The 23737-nt window shown below is 40.5% G+C and overlaps 1 protein-coding gene across 3 annotated transcripts; it reads left to right on the top strand.

Annotated features, from left to right (window-relative positions):
- The first annotated feature begins 2626 nt into the window (after positions 1-2626).
- On the top strand, positions 2627-22176 carry LOC140516223 (cytochrome P450 2C44-like). Of its 3 annotated transcripts, none has more exons than XM_072627265.1 (9): positions 2628-2940; positions 5254-5416; positions 9929-10078; positions 11058-11218; positions 12040-12135; positions 14618-14759; positions 18645-18832; positions 20062-20203; positions 21611-22176. In XM_072627265.1, exons 1-9 carry the CDS (start codon positions 2764-2766, stop codon positions 21790-21792), a joined length of 1401 nt encoding a protein of 466 aa, XP_072483366.1. In that variant the 5' UTR covers positions 2628-2763; the 3' UTR covers positions 21793-22176. The 3 variants fall into 3 exon arrangements, with proteins under 3 accessions (XP_072483375.1, XP_072483366.1, XP_072483360.1); XM_072627259.1 differs by having other exon boundaries at positions 2629-2940; positions 11959-12135; XM_072627274.1 differs by lacking the exon at positions 12040-12135 and having other exon boundaries at positions 2627-2940.
- The last annotated feature ends 1561 nt before the right edge of the window (positions 22177-23737 follow it).

Genomic DNA, 23737 nt, shown 5'->3' with positions numbered 1-23737 from the left:
TGTTCACAGAGATCTGCCAAGAACAGCTTGACCTATAACTCTCTCGTGAGTTCTCTGGATTTCCACTTGGTCAAAGGGCCTGAGTTTTTTTCAATAATTCAATGTCTAGCATACCTCATATTTGTTTTGGTAGCAGAGTGGGGAGAATCCTAGACTTGAAACCAGGAATACCTGATTTTCAGTCTTGCTATAAGTACATACATACTTCATTCAAAAGTGGGGGCATAATAAAATGAGTAGGAAGGGACCTGATAGATCATCTTGTCCAAAATAACTCCAAGACCTGTGCAACTGGTAAAGTTTATTTCCAGTTCTGCTGTGACACTTTGGGAAAGGACACTAGGGGAAGGTATGAAATATGAAAGAATAGGTGAATTTTAGATGATTGGTAGTCCTCTCTCATAAGTTCCTCATTCAAGCTCTGAATATTTATCATTTAACGTCTAGGAAGGCCTTCAGAGGTGTTGGCCAGCATGGCCAGTATAAGTACAGTATTTAGTTTCTTTCTGATTATTATTATCCTTTAAATTATCATGGTCATCATATATGCAACTATCTTATTTCTCTTTGTAATTTCATATAAGTCTTCTCACTGTTGTTTCAATTGTTCCTGTGCATCATGCTTTTTGTGCCATAACAGTAGATTAACACCACCACTTGTGTAGCCAGTCCCCAGTGGATGGACATCTACTTTGCCGCGAGTTCTTCACTGAAACTGATTTATTCTTCACATCTATACATATGGTCTAAAGTATGTGCATAACAAGGGACAATATGAAGGGACTGAAATTTATTTTGAACTCAGGAAGGGTGTCACAGGGAAGACTATACTTTCAAAGGTACAGTGAAGTGCACACATACCCACTGTTTAGGAATCCAATTCCTCCTGGGTTCTGGGTTCCACAAAACAGGTTCAATAGGAAAGGGTTACAGGTCAGACCTGATCAGGCTATTACATTACCTTTCATTCAGAATTCAAATGAAATAAGACACTTATGATCCATATAACAGTTAAGAAAATGAGGTTTCCTTAGCTCACAGTCCCACTGTGTCTTGACTGGTTTGCACTCAGGTGTCCAGAAGGCTCTGTCAACAGTCTGAACTTTAACCTAGTTTGCTATTGTTTCAGTTGGTTTTCAGCCATGTCAGACTCTTCCTGACCCTATGTGGGATTTTTGTGGCAAAGATATTGGAGCGATTTGCCATTTCCTTCTTCAGCTCATTTTATAGAAGAGGAAATTGAGACAACTAGGGTGACATGATTTGCCCAGAATTGCACAACTAGTGAGTGTCTGAAGCCAGATAAAAACTAAAGAAGATGAGCTTTCCCAACTCCACCAGTCTATCCATTGCTCCACCCAGCTGCTCTATAAACTTCTAAACCACTTAAATTCCAATGACAGTTTAAATACCTTTTAAGCAAAATCTAGTCTGGCCTGCCTGTGATGGAGACTGAATATATCCTCTTACCATGCTACATCCCTTGGTAATGATGTCCTAGAATCTTTGAAAGGGCTATCTCTTACTTAAATGACTTTACAGCTATTACTAGATAGATGACCCCAATCTTAGAACTGCAAGAAACCTGACATAGGCAGCATGGGAAGAAAAAAAAAAGAAACAGCAAAAACAGAAGAAAACAAAAATACAACACAAAGGACAGTAAGTAGGGTAATCATTCCCTGAAGGAGAAACCAATTGTGGAAGGAAAGGACCTGAAAACCCAAACTTTCCTTCCAAACTCTTTGAACTGAGTCTTGGATCTTAAGCATCTGGCCCATTTGGGTCTTTTCAGGTCATAGTACATCTTCTAGTCAAAATGGTGATGATGAAAAGGAACACCACAAGGAAACATTAGGTCTTCAGGCAAGACAAGGTTATTCAGTAAAGTCACCATACCTTGGGTTCAGGCCACAGTAGTAAGGTGCATCATTGTTCTTTTGGGTACATTCTGTCCCAGACTCAGGGTTGATGCTGAGAATCTCCCTGTACCATTTTTCTAGGACTTCCTCCTCCCTTAAAGGTACATCAAAGGAATACCAAATATTTACCTCAGCAGAGGTCTCTTCTCAGGGACATCCTCACTTCTCCCATAGGTTAGGGATAGACAATTTCACCTCCCCTCTTTTGTCAGAAATCAAGTTACCTCCCAACAACACTCTAAGAGGCAAGTGTGGCCCTCCAACTATAAGAGCTGTTCAGTGACCAGTGAATATTGTACTGGCAGCATTGTGTAAAGAAACAAGCAGCTGAGATTCCAAAGAACAAATGGTTACACTGGACTGTCTTTGTCATCATCCCTAAGAGTCAAATAGTTATTCTCCAAAACTGGAAAAAAAAATAAACCTTCAATTTGCTACTCTTCTCTTGGGAAATGGCAAATCTGTCCCCCACCTTACCACACACCTAAACTCACAGAAAGCATCCTGTGAACTTTACACTACTACGGTCATTAACCAACAGGGTAGAGAAGGAAATGAAACTCAAAGATAACAAATAAAGAGGGAACAGACACAGGCCTGCTCTGAGGCCAATGATTTTGATTCAATAAAGATTAACCACATTAGTAAGAAAGGAGCTAACAGGAGAAATAATATTTAATGCGATCTTTGCCCACTGATGCAATCAAAAGTCACTCAAAACCCAAACTCCAACTTCTTTTAGGACACCAGACTTGCCATTCGCTGATCAGTCCCACCGCTTCTTTATCACCAGTCAGTGCCACTTTGCACTTTGGGCATTGCATTAGGTTCTCTGGCCACCATGGATCTGGGGGGCCTCACCACTCTTGCCCTGGTGGCTCTTGTCTTTTTCTTGTTCTTCCAGTTAGCATGGAGCAAAGGACATAAAGCAAGGCTCCCTCCTGGCCCAACTCCTCTTCCCCTCCTTGGGAACATTCTACAGATGGGTTCCAAGAACATCATCACATTTTTAGACAAGGTAAGTTCAACGGTTCAATGGTATCAGGTGGGCTATCCCTGGGTAACTCCCATGAGGATCAGACATCATGTTAATGCTCTCAAATGCTATTATTTTAACTCAATTCCATTTCAGGAGGGATTGAAATGCTTTCTACACGCCATGTACTGCTCTGGACATGGGGAATACACAGATAAAAATCAGAGCTCCTGTCCTCAAAGACCATACATTTTACTAAGAGAACACTGTATAGAAAATGAACTACAAGTTGTATACAAAGTAAAGACAAAATCAGTTGGGTGGAGAGTGAATTCTAGTAATTAGAAGAGTGAAGAAAGGTTCTTGATCATTGGACCAAACACTTAGAGCCAGAAGTGACCTAAGAGCCCATGGAGTCAAATATTCTTATTTTACAGATACAGAAGCTGAGGCCTCCAAAGGTTAAATGAATTTCCCATGGTTACAAAGATAGCAAGAGGCATATTCAAAGCCAGGGTTTTCTGCTGTCCTACAGCACGTGTCCTTAGAAGGTTGTTTCAGCTAACCCCTGAAGGAACAAAAAGGTTGTGAGAGGCAGAGGTGATGGCAGAGACAATTCCAGGCACAGGAGACCAACTATACAGAGAAGGAATATAATGGATGGAAAACAACTGGGAGGCTGGAACTTACCTTTGTGGCACGTAAGGACAGAGTATGGGGAATATTCTAGTGAGAAGTAGGTCAAACATTAAGAGCTGCAATGGACATTTAGTCCATTTCTCTCTTTCCAGATAAGGAAGTTGAGGCCAAGATTAATGAAGTAACGAGATCACCAGGGTAAGAGAGTTCTTTCTATTGTCAGGATTCTACAGAGCCAGGATTCCCATAAGTTTTCTGGGACAGGGGAGAGATGGCTGCCCTCCTAGTACATGCAATGAAACTCAGTCCAGTGGCTCAGGTTGGCATAAGGACAACTTTATGGTCAAAACAGCATGGCAGCATGAGGTCCTGGAAGGCAAATACTCTCTTATTTTGTCTTTGGTTCCTCAGTCACTCCCACAGTGTCTTGCACGCAGGAGGTGCTTTATGGATACTTCTTGATGGATTGATAGTAAGGGGAGTGTTTTCAAAATCTCCCTATTTCCAAAAAAAGATCCAAACTAGCAACACCGAAAAAGGTTTCTTAATATTTTCACAGCTTTCCTGAGCAGAGTTACTCTTCTGAAATTAATCAGCATACCAATGTTCCTAATCTTTTTCTCAAAACTTTGCTGCTGGAGATAAACCCCAAAGAGGTCAAAGTCTGAAAGGAAGGACCTACATGTGCCGAAGTATTTGTTGTACCATTTTTTTCATGGTAGCATAAACCTGAAAACAAAGCCAGTGGCCAGCAGCTGGTTGATTCCTCAAGAAATTGTGAATTTATTAGGATTTTTTTGTCCCATAAGAAAGGACAGACATAAGGAATTGAAGGGAATGCAGGAAGATTTGTAGAAACTGATAAAGAATGAAATAACAGGACCTGAAAAATGATAGGAACACATCTACTAATGGAATAAAAGGCCACTAAAGTGAACCTCAGTGCTATGTAATTATAAGGACTAACCTAGGCCCTGAAAAGAGATGAGGGAAACATATCTCACTCCTTTCCTTGGAAGAGTGTGGGGGCAGAGGCTCAAAAGAAGTACTGTCAGCCATGCTCCATGCGTTGGGTGGATTTGCTTTGTTACAAAGGATGACACACTGGGTGCGTGAAACTGGTATACTTGGAACTGACGGCAATGTCAAAATGAAAGGCACCTCTAAATATAATTATATGAATTAATGAGTCGACTGAACTTAAAAAATAAAATGAGAAGTCAGTCAGCTCCTCCCCGGTGTATACAAGAGCAGAGCTTGAATCCCATTGGTTACTATTGAATCCCAGCGGCAGGAAGGAGTCATATTCTCATTACAGAGCTTTTTTTTGCAAATTCTAGCAAGGATACCTAGGCATATCTGAGAGGTAATAAAAATGAGAAGGAGGAGTTGGAAAAGTTAAGAGGAGAAGGAGGAAAAGGAAAAAAAAGAAAAAGTTTGGAAAGAAAAGTTACCAATATTGGAACCTGGCTCCCCTTAAGTCAGGCAAGTATTGACAGTGGCTACTAAGACAGCTTGATATTACAGGATACTCTGAGAATAATGTACTGGCTCATTTCTGCCTATCAGTTGGCTGCCATTCCATATCTAGAGAGGAGCGTCTTCCTAAACAGGTGGCAGTGATGAGTTTTAATAAAAACTTTGAGAATATCTATCCATGGTAAGTATTCAGGGACTTAATTGTGACTGAAAAATTACTTTTGGATCTCTTTTCAGGTGGCTGAAAAGTATGGCCCTGTGTACACTATATACATGGGGCCACAGAGAGTCATTATGTTGCATGGATATGAAGCAGTAAAAGAAGCTCTGATTGACCAGGGAGATGAGTTTGTACACAGAGAAGCCCCAGAAATACTTAAGACCATCTCCAAAGGAAATGGTAGGTTTCAGCCCTTAAAGTTTACCTAAAATTACCTCTCTTTTCTCCTCCTTCTCCTTCTTCTTCTTCTTTTCCTCCTCCCTCTTCCTCTTCCATCATGTTCACTATTCTCACTGTCCCCCACACCCCTCCCCAACCATTAAAATCCCTTTCTTGTGTGAAACAGCGAGTCAAGAAAAACAAATGTATGTAGTATTGATCATGTCTGAGGGTGTGTATCTCACTCCTTACCTACAGTTCTTCACTTCTCTGCCAAGTGGCAGAATCCATACTTACGGAGTTGTGATTGATCATTTCAGTCATCAGATTTCTTGTCTTCAAAAGTGCTGTCCCTTACAATGTTGTAGTCAATATATGAATTGTTCTGTTTGTATTCACTTTACTCTGTATCAGATAATACAAATCTCAGGTTTCTCTGAATCCATCTTTTCCATCATTTTTATCGCACAATAACATTCCCTTATATTATCTTGCTTGCACTTTATCCATTCTCCAATTAAAGGACACAAGATTTTTTTCAATTTATTTACTCTACTAAAATTAGTTGCTAATTTAAAAGTATTAATGTCCATCCTCTCTTTCTTTGGTTATGCACATTCATGTTCAAAGCTCAGTAGGAATTCCTCTGAGTCAATGAATATATACAGTTTGGTAACTCCGAGAGTATTATTCCAAACTCCTTTTCAGAATGAATGAACTGCTTCACAGTTCCAACAACAGTGTGTAAGCAAGCTCCAAACAGATACTGCAACAGTTTTCAAATTCCTTCTTTTTCTCTTTTTTGCTAAAATAATCAATGTAGGTAGAACATTAGAAATGATTTCATTTCCATTTTTCCTGTAAGTGTTCACTTGGAACATTTTCCCAATATGCTTGTTAATAACTTTAATTTTTTCTTCTGAAAGGGGCCTGTTCATAACCTTTGGCTATTTGTCGTATGGGGATAATTCTTCTAGTTTAAAAATCCTAGATGAAGCAAAGCGGTCAATAAAAGTAACTAAGCAACAAGTAATGAAAAGAAGAGCAATGAATATAGAATGGGCTCCTAGGTGGCGCAAGAGATAGAGTGCCAGTCCTTGATCTGCCAAAACTCATCTTCCAGAGTTCAGATCTGGCCTCAGACACTTACTAGTTGTAATGACCCTTGGTGGTGTACTTTCCAGGCATGTACAGTTTGATTACGAGGTTGACTCATGCATTGCCAGAGCTACCATATTGTGGCATATTTAGAAAACTTCAGTGATTCAAAAATATAATAATAATAGTTAGGATTCATAGAGCTTGAAGATGAGTAGCAAAGTGCTTTAAAAATATTATCTCATTTAACCTTGCCAACAACCTTGTGAATTGGATGCTATTATTATCCCTATTTTACAGATAAGGGAACTGAGTCAGATAGGGGCTAAGTGACTTGCCCAGGACCACAGAACAAATAAATATCAGGGGCAGAACATTAACTCAGACCTTCCTGTCTCCAACTAAAGCCTGTCATGTACTGATCTAACTAGCTGAGGCAAGAAGTGATTTTGGCAAAACAACAAAATAGAAGACATATCTACCCCCCAAAATGAAACATCATTTTTAATAATGACAGAATGTACCACATTTTTCGGGCTAACCCACCAAGACAACTACAGGAATTATAGAAATACAAGTATGAAATAATTTTAATAGAAATGAAGGAATAATTGCACAACTGGACAGAGATGCACAGGATGTGATCTGCTAACTCATATAAGGATGATAGCAAGATTGTTGTTCTGTTATTTTCATTTGTGTCTGACTCTTCATGACCACTTTGGGGGTTTCCTAGCAAAGATACTGGAGCAGTTTGCCATGTCCTTTTCTAGCTCATTTTACAGATGGGGAAACTGAGGCAAACAGGGTTAAGTGAGTTGCCCACAGACACACAGCTAGTAAGTGTTTGAGGCCTATTATGAACTCAGGTCTTCCTGACTCCAGCCCTGGCATTCTCTCCACAGGACCACCTAGCTGCCCCATTTATTTGTAGATCTGATGCAGAGCAATCAAAATCCCATGGACAAGTATGTAGAACTGGATAATGCAATGTGTTTTATATGTAGGAACAAGTGGTCAGAAATGGTGAGAGGAATCATGAGAAATTAGAGAGCTACGTCAATTGTGTACAGTCACATGTGTGAGCAGGCCATCAATTCTTCAAATTCTTTGTAACGTGATATATACACACGCACACACAAAAAGAACAATGGAGCAGGGTAAGATACAAGGAAGCAGCCCAAAAGTTCTGTGCTCCACTCAGGAGAGAGGGAAATGCTTATCTCTCTCCCTCTAGCCTCCATCTATGTTCATTTTATAGTGAGAAGGATTATAGATATCTGAATTTCAAGAACACTTGCTCTGGGTTCTGGGAGAAGAATTTAGGTGTAACCTGACCTCAGAACCTTTGGTGATCAGTGTATTGCAGTAAGATATCGTTTCTTCAATGGGTCAGTCATCAGAGGTTCTGAGTTGACATTCCACCTCAGCACTTTATTCTAAAGAAATTTGAAGGTCCATTCCACTGGCCCTGAGGTCAATTGACAGTTGGAGTGCAGTACCTGTTCTAGCCAGCAGAAGGTACACTGAGATCTTACTGGGCAGGGATAGGTTCTGAGTTTCTTATCCATGCTGTTTGCACCTACATGGATGGGATTGATCCTTCTCTTTTCAGTGACTTTCCTACAGTTTCTTTCAAATATAAGGATGCAATTTTATCCCATAAAAATTCACAATTTCCACTCTCCTACACCCAAATTAACTCTAGTTCTTCCTCTGTCATATGACACTTGAATTTCCTCTAGTATTCAGGTTACTATACTCCTCTGAAGCTACTCAATCCCACAATCCCTTTCTCTTTGATGCTCAAAGGGCATAAAGAGCAAAGATTGAAGAAGGGACACTGGCTCATGAGACACTGGACAGCAGGCAATATAAATGGGTGGCAGTGGCTTACCTACATCAGTGGAGTCTGGGAGAAATGTTGTCAGAGTCTATTTGGCCAATTAATATTGGTGGTTCCAGATCTTACCCAAGAAGAAAATTCTGCCATGTTCCTTGGTTTGCTGCATTTAATGATTCTCAATCATGTGGACATGGCATAATGGGGCTTATCCCAAGTATGGATAAACTCTACAGTCTTTAGAAATGACCAAAGATTCAGAATGATAAGATTCAAAATATGTTTAGAAAACAAACAAACCAACAAACAATTACCCTACACTCAAAGCTTCCTCCAGAATCACTCTACTTACAGTCAGTCTGTAGGCATATCCTCCAATTCTTGCTTTCCAGACGTAGTTCAAATGCGTAGACTCACTTGTACCACCAGGGAAAGGAGTCATCCCAAATGTTGAATTTGGCAAAAGTCCTCAGGACTTTTTCTTTCACATCCTGAATATTCAGGAGCTATTCCTGCTCTTGGGGACTCAAGTTATCCACTCACTTTCACTGATGGCAGCATCTCTGGTTTAAGGCTGCTAGTCATTATGGAGATAAATTACATTTTACTGTAGTTTTTTTTTTAGTCACTAGTAGAATGGAATAGTATACTGAAGGTCAGGACATCTGTGGCGAGAAACCCCTTTGTCCTTTCCTCTTCTTATTGAGATGCCACCCTTCAAATGTTCCTGACAGCCCACATCTCACATCATTTCCATCTATAGCATCTCTACTCTTGGGCCTTTGTCCTCCAGATTCATGGGAACGGCTGACCTGAAGGACAGGGGTCAATGGTGAAAGCTTCTCCAATGGGGGAAGGGTAGATGTGACTCCACTAAACTGCCCCAATTCCTAGTTTGCCAGCCAATAAGGAAGATCACAGACATTAGCCTATTGTTGTACGTCTAGTAAGAGGCAAAGACATGATTGAAACCTCATTTGTTTCTTGTTCTGCATTTAGCTCTCTTTTCATGACATTGCATGGCCTCTTAAAGTCCATGACCCACATGGACACAGATCCCAGCAGGCATTTTAGTAACAGAATTCTGTTGGTGCTCTGATTCCAGGCTAACCATGAGATCACCCAGTGGAAAGTTTTGTCCCTACATCCATTGTCCTGACTGCCATCATCATCATCATCATAAACGACAGTAGGGAAAACAACTGATATTTACACAGCACTTCAAAGAATTCTGTGTACGTTATTGCATTTGAGTCCTTCCACAGCACTGAGGAGTAGCTATATGAGTGTTATTGCCCTTCCTTTGTGAATGAGGACCCTAAGGGTTTGAGAGGTTAAATGATTTGCCCAAAGTCATACAGCTAGGAAGTATCTGAGGCAGGATTTGAATTCAGGTCTACCTACCTCCATTCTAGCATTTTTACCTGCTACACTATCTTGCTGCACCAGGAGACAATCACCTACCTATCACAGATTCCCTTCCACTTGTCCTATCCTCCCACTCTCTCCCATCCACAAAAACTCTCCAAACACCTGGATTTTGCCCTCCCTCAAGCTTCTCATCCTGCCTTCTCTGCTGATTTTTTCCCCAGGTGTCCTGTCAAGCAATGGTGAAAAGTGGAAGCAGATTCGACGTTTCTCACTCATGACCTTGAGGAACTTTGGGATGGGGAAGAGAACTATTGAGGAGAGAGTCCAGGAGGAAGCCCAGCATCTGGTGGAGGAGCTCCAAAAGCCAAAGGGTTAGTTTGGACTGTTTATCTCCTGGGAGTATGGTGCCTGCCCACTCCACCAGCCTCATTTTCAAAGCTTCTCTGAGGTGGGAAGATCTCATTGTCTGCCTGACCCCACTGACTGGCATGAGTAATCCCTGAAATGATTCTCTTCAACAAGCATTTTATAATGAAGAAGTGCAAGACAATGCAAGATAGATGTTGATGGCCCAGCAGCCCAACTCAGGACAACCCTAACTTCAAAGAGCTTACCATATACTGGGAAAGTAGGACATATAGAAAATTAAATAAATAGTACACGTAAGGAACTACTTATGTTTTATACACACACATCTATTTATTTGATTCTTTATATGTGTATGTAAAAAGGTAATACAAGGTAATTACAGGATGAGAGTGAGATGTTGATAGCTGGTTACAATTTGAAAATCGTTTGTGTAGAAGGTGCCACCAAATATGACTCTTGAAGGGAGTTTGAGATTACAAGAGACAGAGGAAAAGAGGAAGGAAATTCCATACCTAGAGGGTAGCCTGTACACAGGCCCAATGAGGTTGGAGATATATGTAATGGAATGTTGTATATCAGGAATACCAATTATAATTTAACACTAATTTCAGAATTAGGATTAAAGGAAACTCTCCAGGAGAAAATATTAGGTCAGGGGTGGGGAATCTGTGGCCCCAAGGTCACATGTGTAACCTTCTAGGTCCTCAGGTGTGAACTTTTGACTGAGTGCAAGTTTTACAGAACAAATCCTTTTCTTAAGGGGATTTCTTTTGTGAAGTTTGGATTCAGTCAAAAGGCTGCACTTGAGGACCTAGAGGGCCAGAGGTTTCTCGACCCCTCTTTTTGGCCAATCTTAAGAAATCTGCATTCAGTATTCAAGCCTGAGGTGGAGAGAAGTTGGATCCCTGCCCTCTTAATGCTGGATGACTGGAAACCATGGCATTAATGGTATTTTTCCTTTGGTGGCTTCTCCAACTTTAGCTCAGGCGTTCAACCCCACCTTCATCATCAGCTGTGCTCCTTGCAATGTGATCTGTTCTATTCTCTTTAACCAACGCTTCAAGTATGATGATCAGAAATTTCTGCATCTGATGGAAATATTAAATGAAAATTTTAGGCTTCTAAACTCACCATGGGTCCAGGTAAGTTCAGGGTTGACTTGTGTTGATGTAACTAATCACTGGATTCCTGTTTGAATTGTGGGCTAGGGGAGATAAAAGCTCTCTGAGAAGTGCAGCCACAGCCAAATCTCTAATAGGCCATGCCATTATGGAGAAGAAGAGAGAGTGCCTAAGAGTGGAGACCGTAAATGAGCTTACTTCACTCCATGGGAGAGTGTTCTCTGTTTCCTCCCATTTAATACGCAGATCTCACTAGGGTTCTATATAAAGAGAACTAAACTTGGGGTCAGTCACATGCCCTCGGTTTCCAATGACCTCTAGAGTCCCTTCCAGACCTATTTCTATCATCCTATGAATATAGCACCATTCCAGATGGAGGAAATCTCAAAACCCCAACACCTTGAAGTTGGATCAAGGTGTGTAGTTGAGGAGAGAGTCACAGGATCCCTGCATCTCAAAGTTCTAAGAGATCAGTTGGTCCATCCACCAATTCTCACTAGGGAATGCTGACTAATCTCCCTCACTTGGCATGGGGTATTCCTGTAAGACATCTTCAGAATGTCCACAAGGGTCATTTTCTTAGATGGTGACTGAGGATACATATTCAGGTGCTTGGCTTCAGACAGGTATAAGGTAGATCCTCACCTCTAGCCTGAAATAAAGAAATTTCTGCCAGAACAGGAAGCAACTAATGGTAAACATTGTTTTCTCTTTATTAATTCTTTTAGGGGGATATGGGTTGGGGTTTTCTGTCTTTTTAGCTCTACAATATTTACCCTTCACTCATAAAGCATCTTCCTGGAAGTCATAGGACTGTCTATAATAATGCTCTCCATTTGAAGAGTTTTATAATGGATCAGGTAAAGACACATGAAGCATCCCTGGATCCAAACAACCCTCGGGATTATATTGACTGTTACCTCATCAAAATGCAACAGGTAGAGTAGAAGTAAGGGGCCTATGTTTGTCTAGAGTTGAAAATGGTAATCCTGGTGGGCGAATAATTTTTCCCGTACATTAAACTAAAGTTGTAAAACCATGCTATTCACTGGGGTCCTTTAAGGGAAGGGGACAGGCTCTTGGAACAGACCATCAGGGTAAGAGAGTGAGTCCCTAGAGCCACAAGACAATCTGCTAGATAAATTAGGATGGGCCAAGGAGAGGGTATGATTGGATCAGCTCATTCCATAGCACAAGTCATCCAGGTATTGTAGTAGAGTGTTAGAGTTGGAGCTAGGAAGACGATTTCAAATTCTACCTCATACATAACTATATATATATTTATATATAGATATACCTATACATATAGATATGAATAGATATATACCTATAGAAATAGACACATATAAATGTCTACATAAATACACACATGTACATAAATACATAGACACACACACATGTGCTTCCTACGTAACCCTGGGCAAGTCAACTAACGTCTCTGAGCCTCAGTTCCTTTCATTATAAAATGGAGATCATATCTAATTCCTGGAGTGATTATGAAAGACGAATGAGATTGTATAGATAAAGCATTTTTTTTGCTTAAGTTCAACAAGGAGTGAGAAAAGACTTTGGATTTAGCAATTTAAATTTTTTTGTGCTCTCCTCCGAGAGAATTGATCCACCTGTCATATCATAAAGTAGACTAGATCACAGTCAATACCTGTCCTGGTCCCAGTGGGACCTACCCAGACATGAGGTCCTGAGAACTTCTGAACTTCTAGAGAGAAGAGTCAGGCTTCCTTTACTGAGCCCAACTTCAGATTGGAGCATAACCAGGGCAACAAATAAAGTCAGGGCTCTGTTCTTTTGTGGACACCTGGGAAGGTGTGAGGCAAAGACGAACCTATTCTGGACCCCTGGAGGGGAAAGAAAGGGCAGAGACAGTTCTAGAGGCAACTGTTTTGTCCTCAGTCAGAGAGAAAAGACACTGAGCAAAGTCCAAAGCAAGACTTCAGAAATCCTGTCTGATACTTGCTGTTAAGTTAGGTCACGTAACTTGCCATCAAAATGATTCTTCGGGTCCCTTCCCCAGGCTGAACCTGTGCCTCTTGATACCGGAGAAAAGGGAGTTTGGAAATGAGAGAGAGTCTCATATCCTTCAAGGAAAGCACCATTGCTTCTTCTCATCCTTGTAGCTCTTACTGAGTCCTCCCCTCATTTACAAGGGGAAAAGGTCCCCTCAATCTGTGTCATTGCTTTGGGAATCACTCATTCATCTGCTGGTCTGGTAGAGGGGGAACTTAAGGGGGTAAGGGTAGGACATAATCTTCCACACATTTATTCAAAAGCCAGATGATGACAACAATTCACTCTGACATTGTGAAGATAGCAAGGAGGTTAAATTACCTCATCATACTTCTCTACTTAGTGGTGATGGATCACATATATAATCCTGTTCCTACTGTTTTTTCAGCTGTTTGTAGGGTTTGCTGGCTAGGTCTTATGCAGATTAAATGAAGAGAAATGAGAATCAGCAGACTGACACTGAGAAAAAAACTATAGGTACTAATTAAGGGTAGATAGGCAAGGACACATATGTATATATACACATATATGTGAGGGTATACATATATATATATATACATATATTACTTTCATTGTCTCAGAATGTCTAGTCTGGTTAATCTCATCAGATTATCATGGTAGGACATGGGGTCTCTATAACCTCAGAATGTCAAGATGTGACCATAGGTCTACTTTATCTTATTTTCTTGTAATGTCTAGGTGAGACCAAAGCCTAAGACAATGGAAACCTCCCTTTGAGATAGAATCAAAATAGACTAAGTTGTTGGTGAGTCACTTTTCAGTTACATCCAACTCTTCTTGACCCCATTTGGATTTTTCTTGGCAAAGATACTGGAGTGGTTTCCCATTCCCTACTCCATCTTATTTGAAGGATTGGGAGCTGAGGGGAAGAGGGTTAAGTCACATGCCCAGGGTCACACTGTTAGTAAATATCTGAGGCCAAATTTGAACTCAGGAAAAGGTGTCTTCCTGATTCCCAGTCTGGCACTCTAGCCACTGTACCACCTAGCTTCCAAAGATAGGACAAAGGTTTAAGACAATGGAGGCCTTCCTTTGAGATAGAATCAAAATAGAATATAGACTGAGAATATGTCTTTATTTTCGCAACCTGCAACCTCCATTTTTTTGTCCTCCAAGATTGCTTTTAAATATGGGAAAAGGAGAGAATATGGTTCCTTTAAGTTCCCTACTTATAGATCCAACCTATTTCCTGCACACAGCCATCAGTTATTCTGTAGGCTAAATCATTATATCTTTTTACTCCATCATCTAAACATGTTCATAAAAATCTCATTGAGTCATATTACATACAAAGAGGCCCCCAAATCAGAAATCTTTGGGACTTCACATGTCTACTTCTTCTTTGAATAATTCTTCTAATAATGTTGTCTTCAGGAGAAAATGAATCCACACTCAGAATTCAGCTATGAAGAATTGCTTGCCACTGGATCTAATTTATTTGGTGCTGGTACAGAAACAACATCCATCACTGTGAGATATGGGCTTTTACTGCTCATGAAATACCCAGAGATTCAAGGTAAGAGGAACAATTCACTTAACCCACACAACTGAGAAGACATTAAGGTGGAAGAGAGAGAATATATTAAGCCCTGGCCTTGGTCCTGACTGGTTCCTGTGAGCAGCAGTATTCCACTGGTACAAAATCTTAAAGAGAGCAGCTATTTGACTCATGCTTCTTTTCTCAGGGGAAATTTCACCAGTAAGTAAAATAAGGCCATTTCTCTGAGCATAATATCATTTATTAGCAGGGTCATGTGATCTATTAATAAAGGACAGATCAATGGCATGCCTCCATTCCTGCCAAAGAGCCTGAGGGAGAGCAGTGGGGTCTTTTATACCTTGGTGTGTCTTTTTCTGATAGATCTGACAGTACATCACTGTGACCTCCCCTGGCAATCCCACTTGGTGGACCTTTAAATGTGAGGAGGTTGGCTAAGGGATCTCTTTATTGTTGATAAGTTGTGAGTATTTTATTCCCAGTCCTGCCTAACTATTCTTGATCCCATTTGAGGTGTTCTTGGCGGTGATACTGGATTGGTTTACCATTTCTTTTTCCACCTCATTTTTCAGATAAGGGAAACTGAGGATAAGTGACTTGCCCAGAGTCACACAGCTAGTAAAAGCCAGATGTGAACTCAGGAAGAGGGGTCTTCCAGACTCCAGGCCCAGCACTCTTATCCACTTTACCACCTAACTGTCCCAAAAGTTGTCACCTCCTCCCAATCTTTGGGAGGGAGGAAGGCAGTGTGCTGACCCTCAGATGTGACTGATTATGCCCCTCTTGAACTCCTAAGGGATTCAAGTTGCTAGAAATCTTAACTAAAAAAACAGAAGCCATCTCAATCAGGTTTTCACTGACTTGTTCTTTCCTTTGTAGACTAGGTCACCTCAGACTTTAATGACAAAGCTCATTCTCCCTGGGAGTCAGTCTAGCTCAAAAACTGAGTTCTAGTTATAGAATAAACAGTAGATAGGGTCCCCTTTGGGTGGTACCCAGACCAAACTAGTTAAGGAGCAGTTAAGGAGTGATCACATCACTGAGTCATGACTTTCAGAGACTGCCCAGCCTTTTCAGGAGTGGTGCCTTAAGAAAAATATGAAGGAAAAAGATGGAAATTAAATTAATAATTCATTAATAACCAAATAGTAGAATATTTATTTCCCTCACTGTTAAACTAAATACAACTCATAATGAAGAATTCTGTCACCATTATTGTTACTGTTAGTCATGGAGATGATGCGGATGATGATTTCAGCTGGCCTGTCAGAAGTGAAAGTAACTGAGTCTCAAAGTCAGTTAGCAACACCTTAGAGTCACTGGATCTCAAACCAGTTTTTCTTTCTGCTTTTTCAAAAATGTCTTCAACATTTTTATTTCAAGTTTTGCATTACAGATTCTCTGCCTTCCTCCTTCCCTTATTTCCCCCTCACCATGACATGGTAAGCAATCAGATACAGGTTATCCATATGCAATTGTTTAAAACATTTCCCTATTAATAATTTTATACAATAAAACTAGAATAAAGTGGAGAAAATGGAAAGAAAAGGTGAAAAACAGTATGCTTAAGTCTGTATTCAGTCAATATCAATTCTCCATCTGGACCCAGATTGTCTCCTTCATCATTAGGACTTTGGGATTGTCTTGGATCATTGTACTGTTGAGAATAGCTAAGTCATTCACAATATTGCTGCTAGTGTGTACCATGTCCTCCTGGTGCTACTTACATTACTGTTTGTCAGTTAATGTCAGTCTTTGCAAGTTTTTGAGAAATCACCCTGCTTGTCATTTCTTACAGAACAATAATATTCCATTATAATCATGTACCACAGTTTGTCAAACAGAATTATCCCAAACACCTGAAAGCACAAGGTGATCAACACGAAGACATATGAGATCCCAGCTGGAGTCTTTGCTCTGGAAATAAAGAGCTATATTATCTTGGCAATAAAGCCTGAACTTTTCTTGGCCTCACTATTCTCATTTATAAAATAAGCTAATTACTGAGGACTTTTCAAGGTTTAATTTCCTATGAAATAATAGTATGGAGATGTAAGAGTTGAGTTTTTGTTAGTCATTATTGGCAAGAAAGCTTAAGGAACACTTGCTCTTAAACAGGGAGTGCTCAATTTTGGGGGGTCATGGATCTCTTGGAAAACTGATGAATGCCAGAGACTCTTCCTCCCCATAATGTTTTCAAACGCATAATGTATTACAAAGGAAACAAGTCTATATTAAATTAAAATTGTCAAAGTGTTTTTTAAAACCACTTTAAAACAAGTTTATGTACCCTAGGTTAAAAAATAGTACTCTAGAACAATAGATCAGTCCCAGAAGTATTTAGAAGGATAGGTAATAATTCAATCTCATTGTATTGAGTGTTGATCATTTCCTCTATGCTGATACTTTGCAAAGAATTTCATAGAAGTTAGGAGAAAAGACCCAGACCCTGACAAATGCATACATAGTTACACACATTCCAAGCATATATCCATGTATATACACATGTAAATAGAAACATTCACATATATCTTTGAAGTTGGCCTTTATAAAAACAAGCCAATAAAGGCATTAGAAACTATACTTTGGGGTTACATTAAGTGTCACTCCTTATTGCAGGGCAGCTAAGGGGTGCAGTGGATAGAGCAGTAGTGCAAAGTCAGGAAGGACCTGAGTTCAAATCTCAACTCAGACACTTAACACTCGCTAGTGACCTTGGGCAAGTCACTTAACCCCAATTGCCTCATCCTGGGACATCTCCAGTCATCTTGATGAATATCTGGTCACGGGATTCGGATGGCTCTGGAGGAGAAGTGAGGCTGGTGACCTGCACAGCCCTCCCTCACTCAAAACAAAGTCAAGTGCAAGTCATGTCATCATTTCTCTGATGGCATGGTCTTCTTTGTCAAGAAAGGACAAGCTCACACATACACACTCCTTATCGCTCAATAAGGAGGTCAGTGTGTGTAGAATACAGGGTTGTTCTAGGCTTGGGGAGATGCTAAGGTGCAGTGAGGTATAGTGCCTCTCCCTGGGGAGATTAAATTCTACTGCCCTTTGACTTAACACCAGATAGTTTGCTCAGTGAAGAGAGTGTCAGCCTGTTCTCAGGAACTCCTGAGTTTGAATCTGGCCTTGCGTAGTTACTAGCTATGTAACCTTGGGCAAGTCACGGAAGCTCTCTTTGCTTCAGTTTCCTCATCTGTGAAATGGAGATAATAATTGCACCTACCCTTCAGGGCTGTTGGCAGGATCGAATGAGATAATCACTGAAAACGTTCAGCACAGTGTAAGCACTACATGATGGTTAGTAGTTGTTACAGGTGTTATTTTTTATGAACACCACTTCAGGGCCTGCTACGCCCATTCCTAAAATTGCTCACATCTCAGCCCTGCTCTTCTCTCACATTCCTACTACCTCAAAAGAGGTGCCCACCATCTCATTCCTGGGCTATTGTAAGAACCTGTCATGGGTGTCCCTGCCTCAAACCTCTCCCCACTCCAGCCCACCCTCCCATCAGCTACCAAGTTACTCTTCCTAAAGCACAGGTTACAGCATCCCAACTCAGTAAAGGCAAGTGACTCTGGTTTTACCTCCATGGTCAAATATAAATCCTCTGGATGACTTGGAAAGCCTAATAAAACTTAGGACGGCCTCGAGTCTTTTCAGACCTGCTATATCTTGTTAGTACATGGTTGTTGGCATTTTGTCTTCTTCGTTAGATTGAGAACAAACTATCAGAGTATAAACTATTTTCTTCATTTCTTTGTACTACCACCACTTCAATCAATGCCTGGGACACAGTTGGCACTTAATAAAGGCTATTAACTGATTAATTAATAAACATACTCATTAGACTTTGCAACCCTCTGAGTTATTCATTGTCGTTCATCTCCACATAGCCAAGGTTCATGAAGAAATTGACCGAGTGGTTGGCTCAAGCAGGAGGCCCTCCATGCAGGACAGAGTTAAGATGCCCTATGTGGATGCTGTTGTGCATGAGATACAGAGATATATTGATCTTGCCCCCTTCAGTCTTCCTCGATCAGCACCCCAGGACATCCACTTCAGAAACTATGTGATTCCCAAGGTCAGATGTCTTTATTTCCATTGTGATTTTCACAAGGCCTAAAAACACCCTGTTGGCAGTGGGCACAGTGTATCAGCTCTACTTGTTTACTCTGTCATATAGAGGTGCTTACAGAAGGACCTGTCTCATAGAAAACAGAGAACTGGCCTCTAGAGGCAGGGATAGCCATGTTCTGGGTCTGCTTCTAACATGCTGGCCATGTTAACACATACTGGGCAAGCACCTTACCTCTCAGGGGCCCAGACATCTAAGAATCCATATTGTCAAGTAGGTATCTAGATTGGCAGAGGGCACTTCCTCAACAATCCCAGCTCTGATTCCCTGTATTGGTGAAATGCCAGGTCCTTTTATTCTCTTCACTGATGGAAGAAACGCTATGTTATATTGCTTCTGCCCCCTCTGTCTAAGAGTAAGGACATCTGGGCCCTACTTCTGGCTTTGACACCTAGTAGCACTGCAACCGAGAATGTCATATCATTCCTCTGGGCCTTGACATCATCTATGGGAAGAATGGTTATATAGATGGTCTCTAGCTTCCAATATAGCTCTCATAACCTGCATATATCTATGTGGAGCTAAAGCAAATCATGTCAGTGAGAATGGAGCTGAGATTTGTGGTTTTCCTATGGTAGGAGGAGAGAAGGGGACTAGAAAACCTGCCACCAACTCCCATGGATAGGGAACAATGAGGTGAGCTATAGAGTGACTCAGGAATAAACTCTCTAAGCTTTAGATTTATCACAAAGGAACTGACAACACAATCTATTGAATGATGACTATTTCATGTCTGAAGAATATGAAACATTAAGTAACATTCAGTGAACTTAAAAATATTAGTTGAATGTTAACATATTTTATATTAAAAATCATGACTCTTGGGATAAACTAGTATCCTAATACTAAAATCAGAGTGTCAAAAAGCATCTAAAATATGTAAGAAATTTTCTCCATTTTGTGTGAATCTCATACAACAATGCTATATTTACACTATCCGCTACTAAATGTTCTATCAAAGTCACTTTTAGAAGAATAACTGAGATATCACCAGATAGAGCACGGTTCAATGAAAAGTCTTTTTGAAGCCATTTACTCTTTAAAAAGTGGTTGAGAGTTACTCAGAATTTATGTGCATTAAATGCATATGCCACGAACTATTTATGTTAGAAATTTTGTAATACATGTATGAACATGACAATATCCCAGCTAAAACCCTAATTTTTTGATTCCAGGGTACAATTATATTCCCTTCCCTCCACTCTGTCTTGCGTGATAAAAAAGCATTTCCCAACCCATACCAGTTTGACCCAGAGAACTTCTTGGACAAGTCTGGCAACTTTCGGAAGAGTGACTACTTTACACCTTTCTCTTTGGGTAAAAATAATGCGCGCTTCTGTCCACTTGTCAGTTTCATTGACTGCACCATGATTCGGCCATTGGTAATCAAACTCCAAACCCAAAGGTGTTTGATCTCATTGTTGGAAACACTGAAATATCCAGACAGTTTGAATACAACATGGGTCAGTGGAAAGCAGGCTCAGGGGATGATGGTTTGAATTTCCACTCTGACCCTTCTAAAGATATAACTAAGGGCCAAATCACTTAATCCCTCAGCCTCAGTTTCCTCAGATGTAACTTAAGGATAGTAGTACCTTCATCTTATAGTTGTTATGGGAAAAGCATTTGGGAACCATTAGAGTGCTACATAAAGGGAATTATTGTCATCATTATTAGTTTCTTCCATTCGTTAACAAAATTGTAAGATATTGTTGGGTGTATAACCTTCAAAGGTAGGTACAGGAGTTTACAGCTTCTTGATTTATTTTTATGAATGCTGAATTTGAAATGGATGTGAAACTGGGATTTTAATCCAGTTTTATAAATATGTTAAATATGTAGCTATGTGCAATCTTTTAATCTATCTGAGCCTGAGTTTCCAAACCTACAATGTGTGGATGATAATTTCTTTGGTACCTACTTCACAAGGTTATCGTGAGGCTAACACTGTCCACTATTTTGGAACTTTAATTCCTACATGAAGGTCAGGTTTTTGTTTTTAAATGACCTTAAATGATTCTTAACACTCATATTCACAGAAGAGAGGCAATGTGAGGCATAGCGAACAGCAGCCTGTCCTTGGCATCAGACAGCTCTGGCATAAAGTTCTGCCTCAGAAATATAGTCACTTTGTGTCTGCATCTGTGGAGAAAGTCACTTGATTTTTCAGGTCCCTAAGAAATTTTGTAAGGCTCTCAGTAAGGGAGGATTTGCTTACCTGTGTCTGTGAAGGGATCATGAAATCACAGGACCACTCCAGCAGCTCCCAACCCACCCTCCCATCCCTTCCCCACGTACATGACCTGTCTCTCTAGATCACAAAGGGATTTGCCCAGCTAGCTCCTATCTGACTCCTTTTCCCTCAAAAGCTTTTTTCTAACGTTTGCTTATTCTGTCACAACATTCACCAGATTTTCAATTCAAATCTTGAAAATTTTGCATGTTTATGTTACATCTCTGATGATGACACTTGAAACCCATCTCAGGAGCTTGTCAGGCCCCTGGATTAGCACCCATTTCCTTCCCTGCTCATCTGACAATGGGACCACCAGATATGTTTGGCCTCTCTAGTATAAGACACTGCCACTTCCACTGACCATCTGGGAGAACCCAACTTAAGATAACTCTTCTCTCATCTTCTCCTTCATCAATGCGTGTAAGTCTCTCTTGATGTAGAAGCTAATTAAATGGCTATCACCAAGCAGACTCTTTGGTTCCTTTTAGGAAAGCGTCTCTGTCTTGGAGAGGGCCTGGCTCGGATGGAGGTGTTTCTCTTCCTGACCACTATCCTGCAGAACTTCACCTTGAAGCCCTTGGTTGATCCAAAGGAACTTGACATCACCCCACTCATAAGTGGACTTCTCAATATCCCCCCAGTTTATAAATTATCTCTTCTTCCTAGATAAAGATGTCCTGTGGCCACAGCTTCATTGCTTTATTCCCATAAATTACTAGTACAATTAATTTCCATGTAAATGCTCACCTTGGTGTTTGATGTTGGGAAAACACTTTTACCTGCTTTAGGTGAGGAGCAGTGTTGGGACAACTCCTGCAAGAGAGGTGAACCAGACCAAGAAACAATGGAGTCACCACTGCCTTATATTTGGCCACTCTGCCTTGGCAGCAGCAAAGAGCTGCATCAAAGGGAAGCCGTGTGCTCAATTTAAGCATTCATTCCCAATCTTAAGAAGTTCTGCAAAGCTTGCAGATTGTCCTTCATAACCTGGTAATTGTTTTTAAATTTGGTGATAGTCCTCTTTGTAGAGAAATAAAGGAATCACATCTAAGAATTGTTTCTTTTTTTAAAATTTATTTATTTAACTTTTAACATTCATTTTCACAAAATTTTGGATTCCAAATTATCTCCCCCCTTGTTCCCTCCCCCCACCCCAAAACACTGAGCATTCCAATTGCCCCCATCACCAATCTGCTCTCTCCTCTATCATCCCTCTCTGCCCTTGTCTCCATCCTCTCCTCTCTCCTGTAGGGCCAAATAACTTTCTATACCCCTTTACCTGTATTTCTTATTTCCTAGTGGCAAGAACAGTACTCGACAGTTGTTCCTAAAACTTTGAGTTCCAACTTCTTTTCCTCCCTCCCTCCCCACCCCCTCCCTTTGGAAGGCAAGCAATTCAATACAGGCCAAATCTGTGTAGTTTTGCAAATGACTTCCGTAATGGTCGTTTTATATAAGATTTACTATATTTCCCTCCATTCTATCCTGTCCCCCATTACTTCTATTCTCTCTATTGATCCTGTCCCTCTCCATGAGTGTAGACCTCAAATTGCTCCCTCCTCCCCATGCCCTCCCTTCCATCATCCCCCCCACCCTGCTTATGCCCTTATCCCCCACTTTCCTGTATTGCAAGATAGGTTTTCATACCAAAATGAGTGTGCATTTTATTCCTTCGTTTAGTGGAATGTGATGAGAGTAAACTTCATGTTTTTCTGTCACCTCCCCTCTTTATCCCTCCTCTAATAAGTCTTTGGCTTGCCTCTTTTATGAGAGATAATTTGCCCCATTCCATTTCTCCCTTTCTCCTCCCATATATTTCTCTCTCACTGCTTGATTTCATTTTTTTAAGATATGATCCCATCCTCTTCAATTCACTCTGTGCACTCTGTCTCTATGTGTGTGTGCTTGTGTGTGTGTGTGTAATCCCACCCAGTACCCAGATACTGAATAGTTTCAAGGGTTACAAATATTGTCTTTCCATGTAGGAATGTAAACAGTTCAACTTTTATAAGTCCCTTATGACTTCTCTTTGCTGTTTACCTTTTCATGCTTCTCTTCATTCTTGTGTTTGAAAGTCAAATTTTTTTTTCAGCTCTGGTCTTTTCATCAAGAATACTTGAAAGTCCTCTATTTCATTGAAAGACCAATTTTTCCCCTGAAGTATTATACTCAGATTTGCTGGGTAGGTGATTCTTGCTTTTAGTCCTAGTTCCTTTCACTTCTGGAATATCCTATTCCACACCCTTCGATCCCTTAATGTAGATGCTGCTAGATTTGTGTTATCTTGATTGTATTTCCACAATACTTGAATTATTTCTTTCTAGCTGCTTGCAATATTTTCTCCTTGACCTGGGAACTCTGGATTTTGGCCACAATGTTCCTAGGAGTTTCTCTTTTTGGATCTCTTTCAGGCAGTGTTCTGTGGATTCCTTGAAGACTTATTTTGCCCTCTGGTTCTAGAATCTCAGGGCAGTTTTCCTTGATAATTTCATGAAAGATGATGTCTAGGCTCTTTTTTTGATAATGACTTGCCGGTAGGCCCATAATTTTTAAATTGTCTCTCCTGGATCTATTTTCCAGGTCAGTTGTTTTTCCAATGAGATATTTCACATTCT

Source organism: Notamacropus eugenii, chromosome 1, assembly GCF_028372415.1.
Source record: "Notamacropus eugenii isolate mMacEug1 chromosome 1, mMacEug1.pri_v2, whole genome shotgun sequence".
NCBI lineage: Eukaryota > Metazoa > Chordata > Mammalia > Diprotodontia > Macropodidae > Notamacropus > Notamacropus eugenii.
The sequence above is the reverse complement of the archived record's forward strand: the minus strand, read 5'-3'. Positions and strand labels throughout refer to the sequence as shown.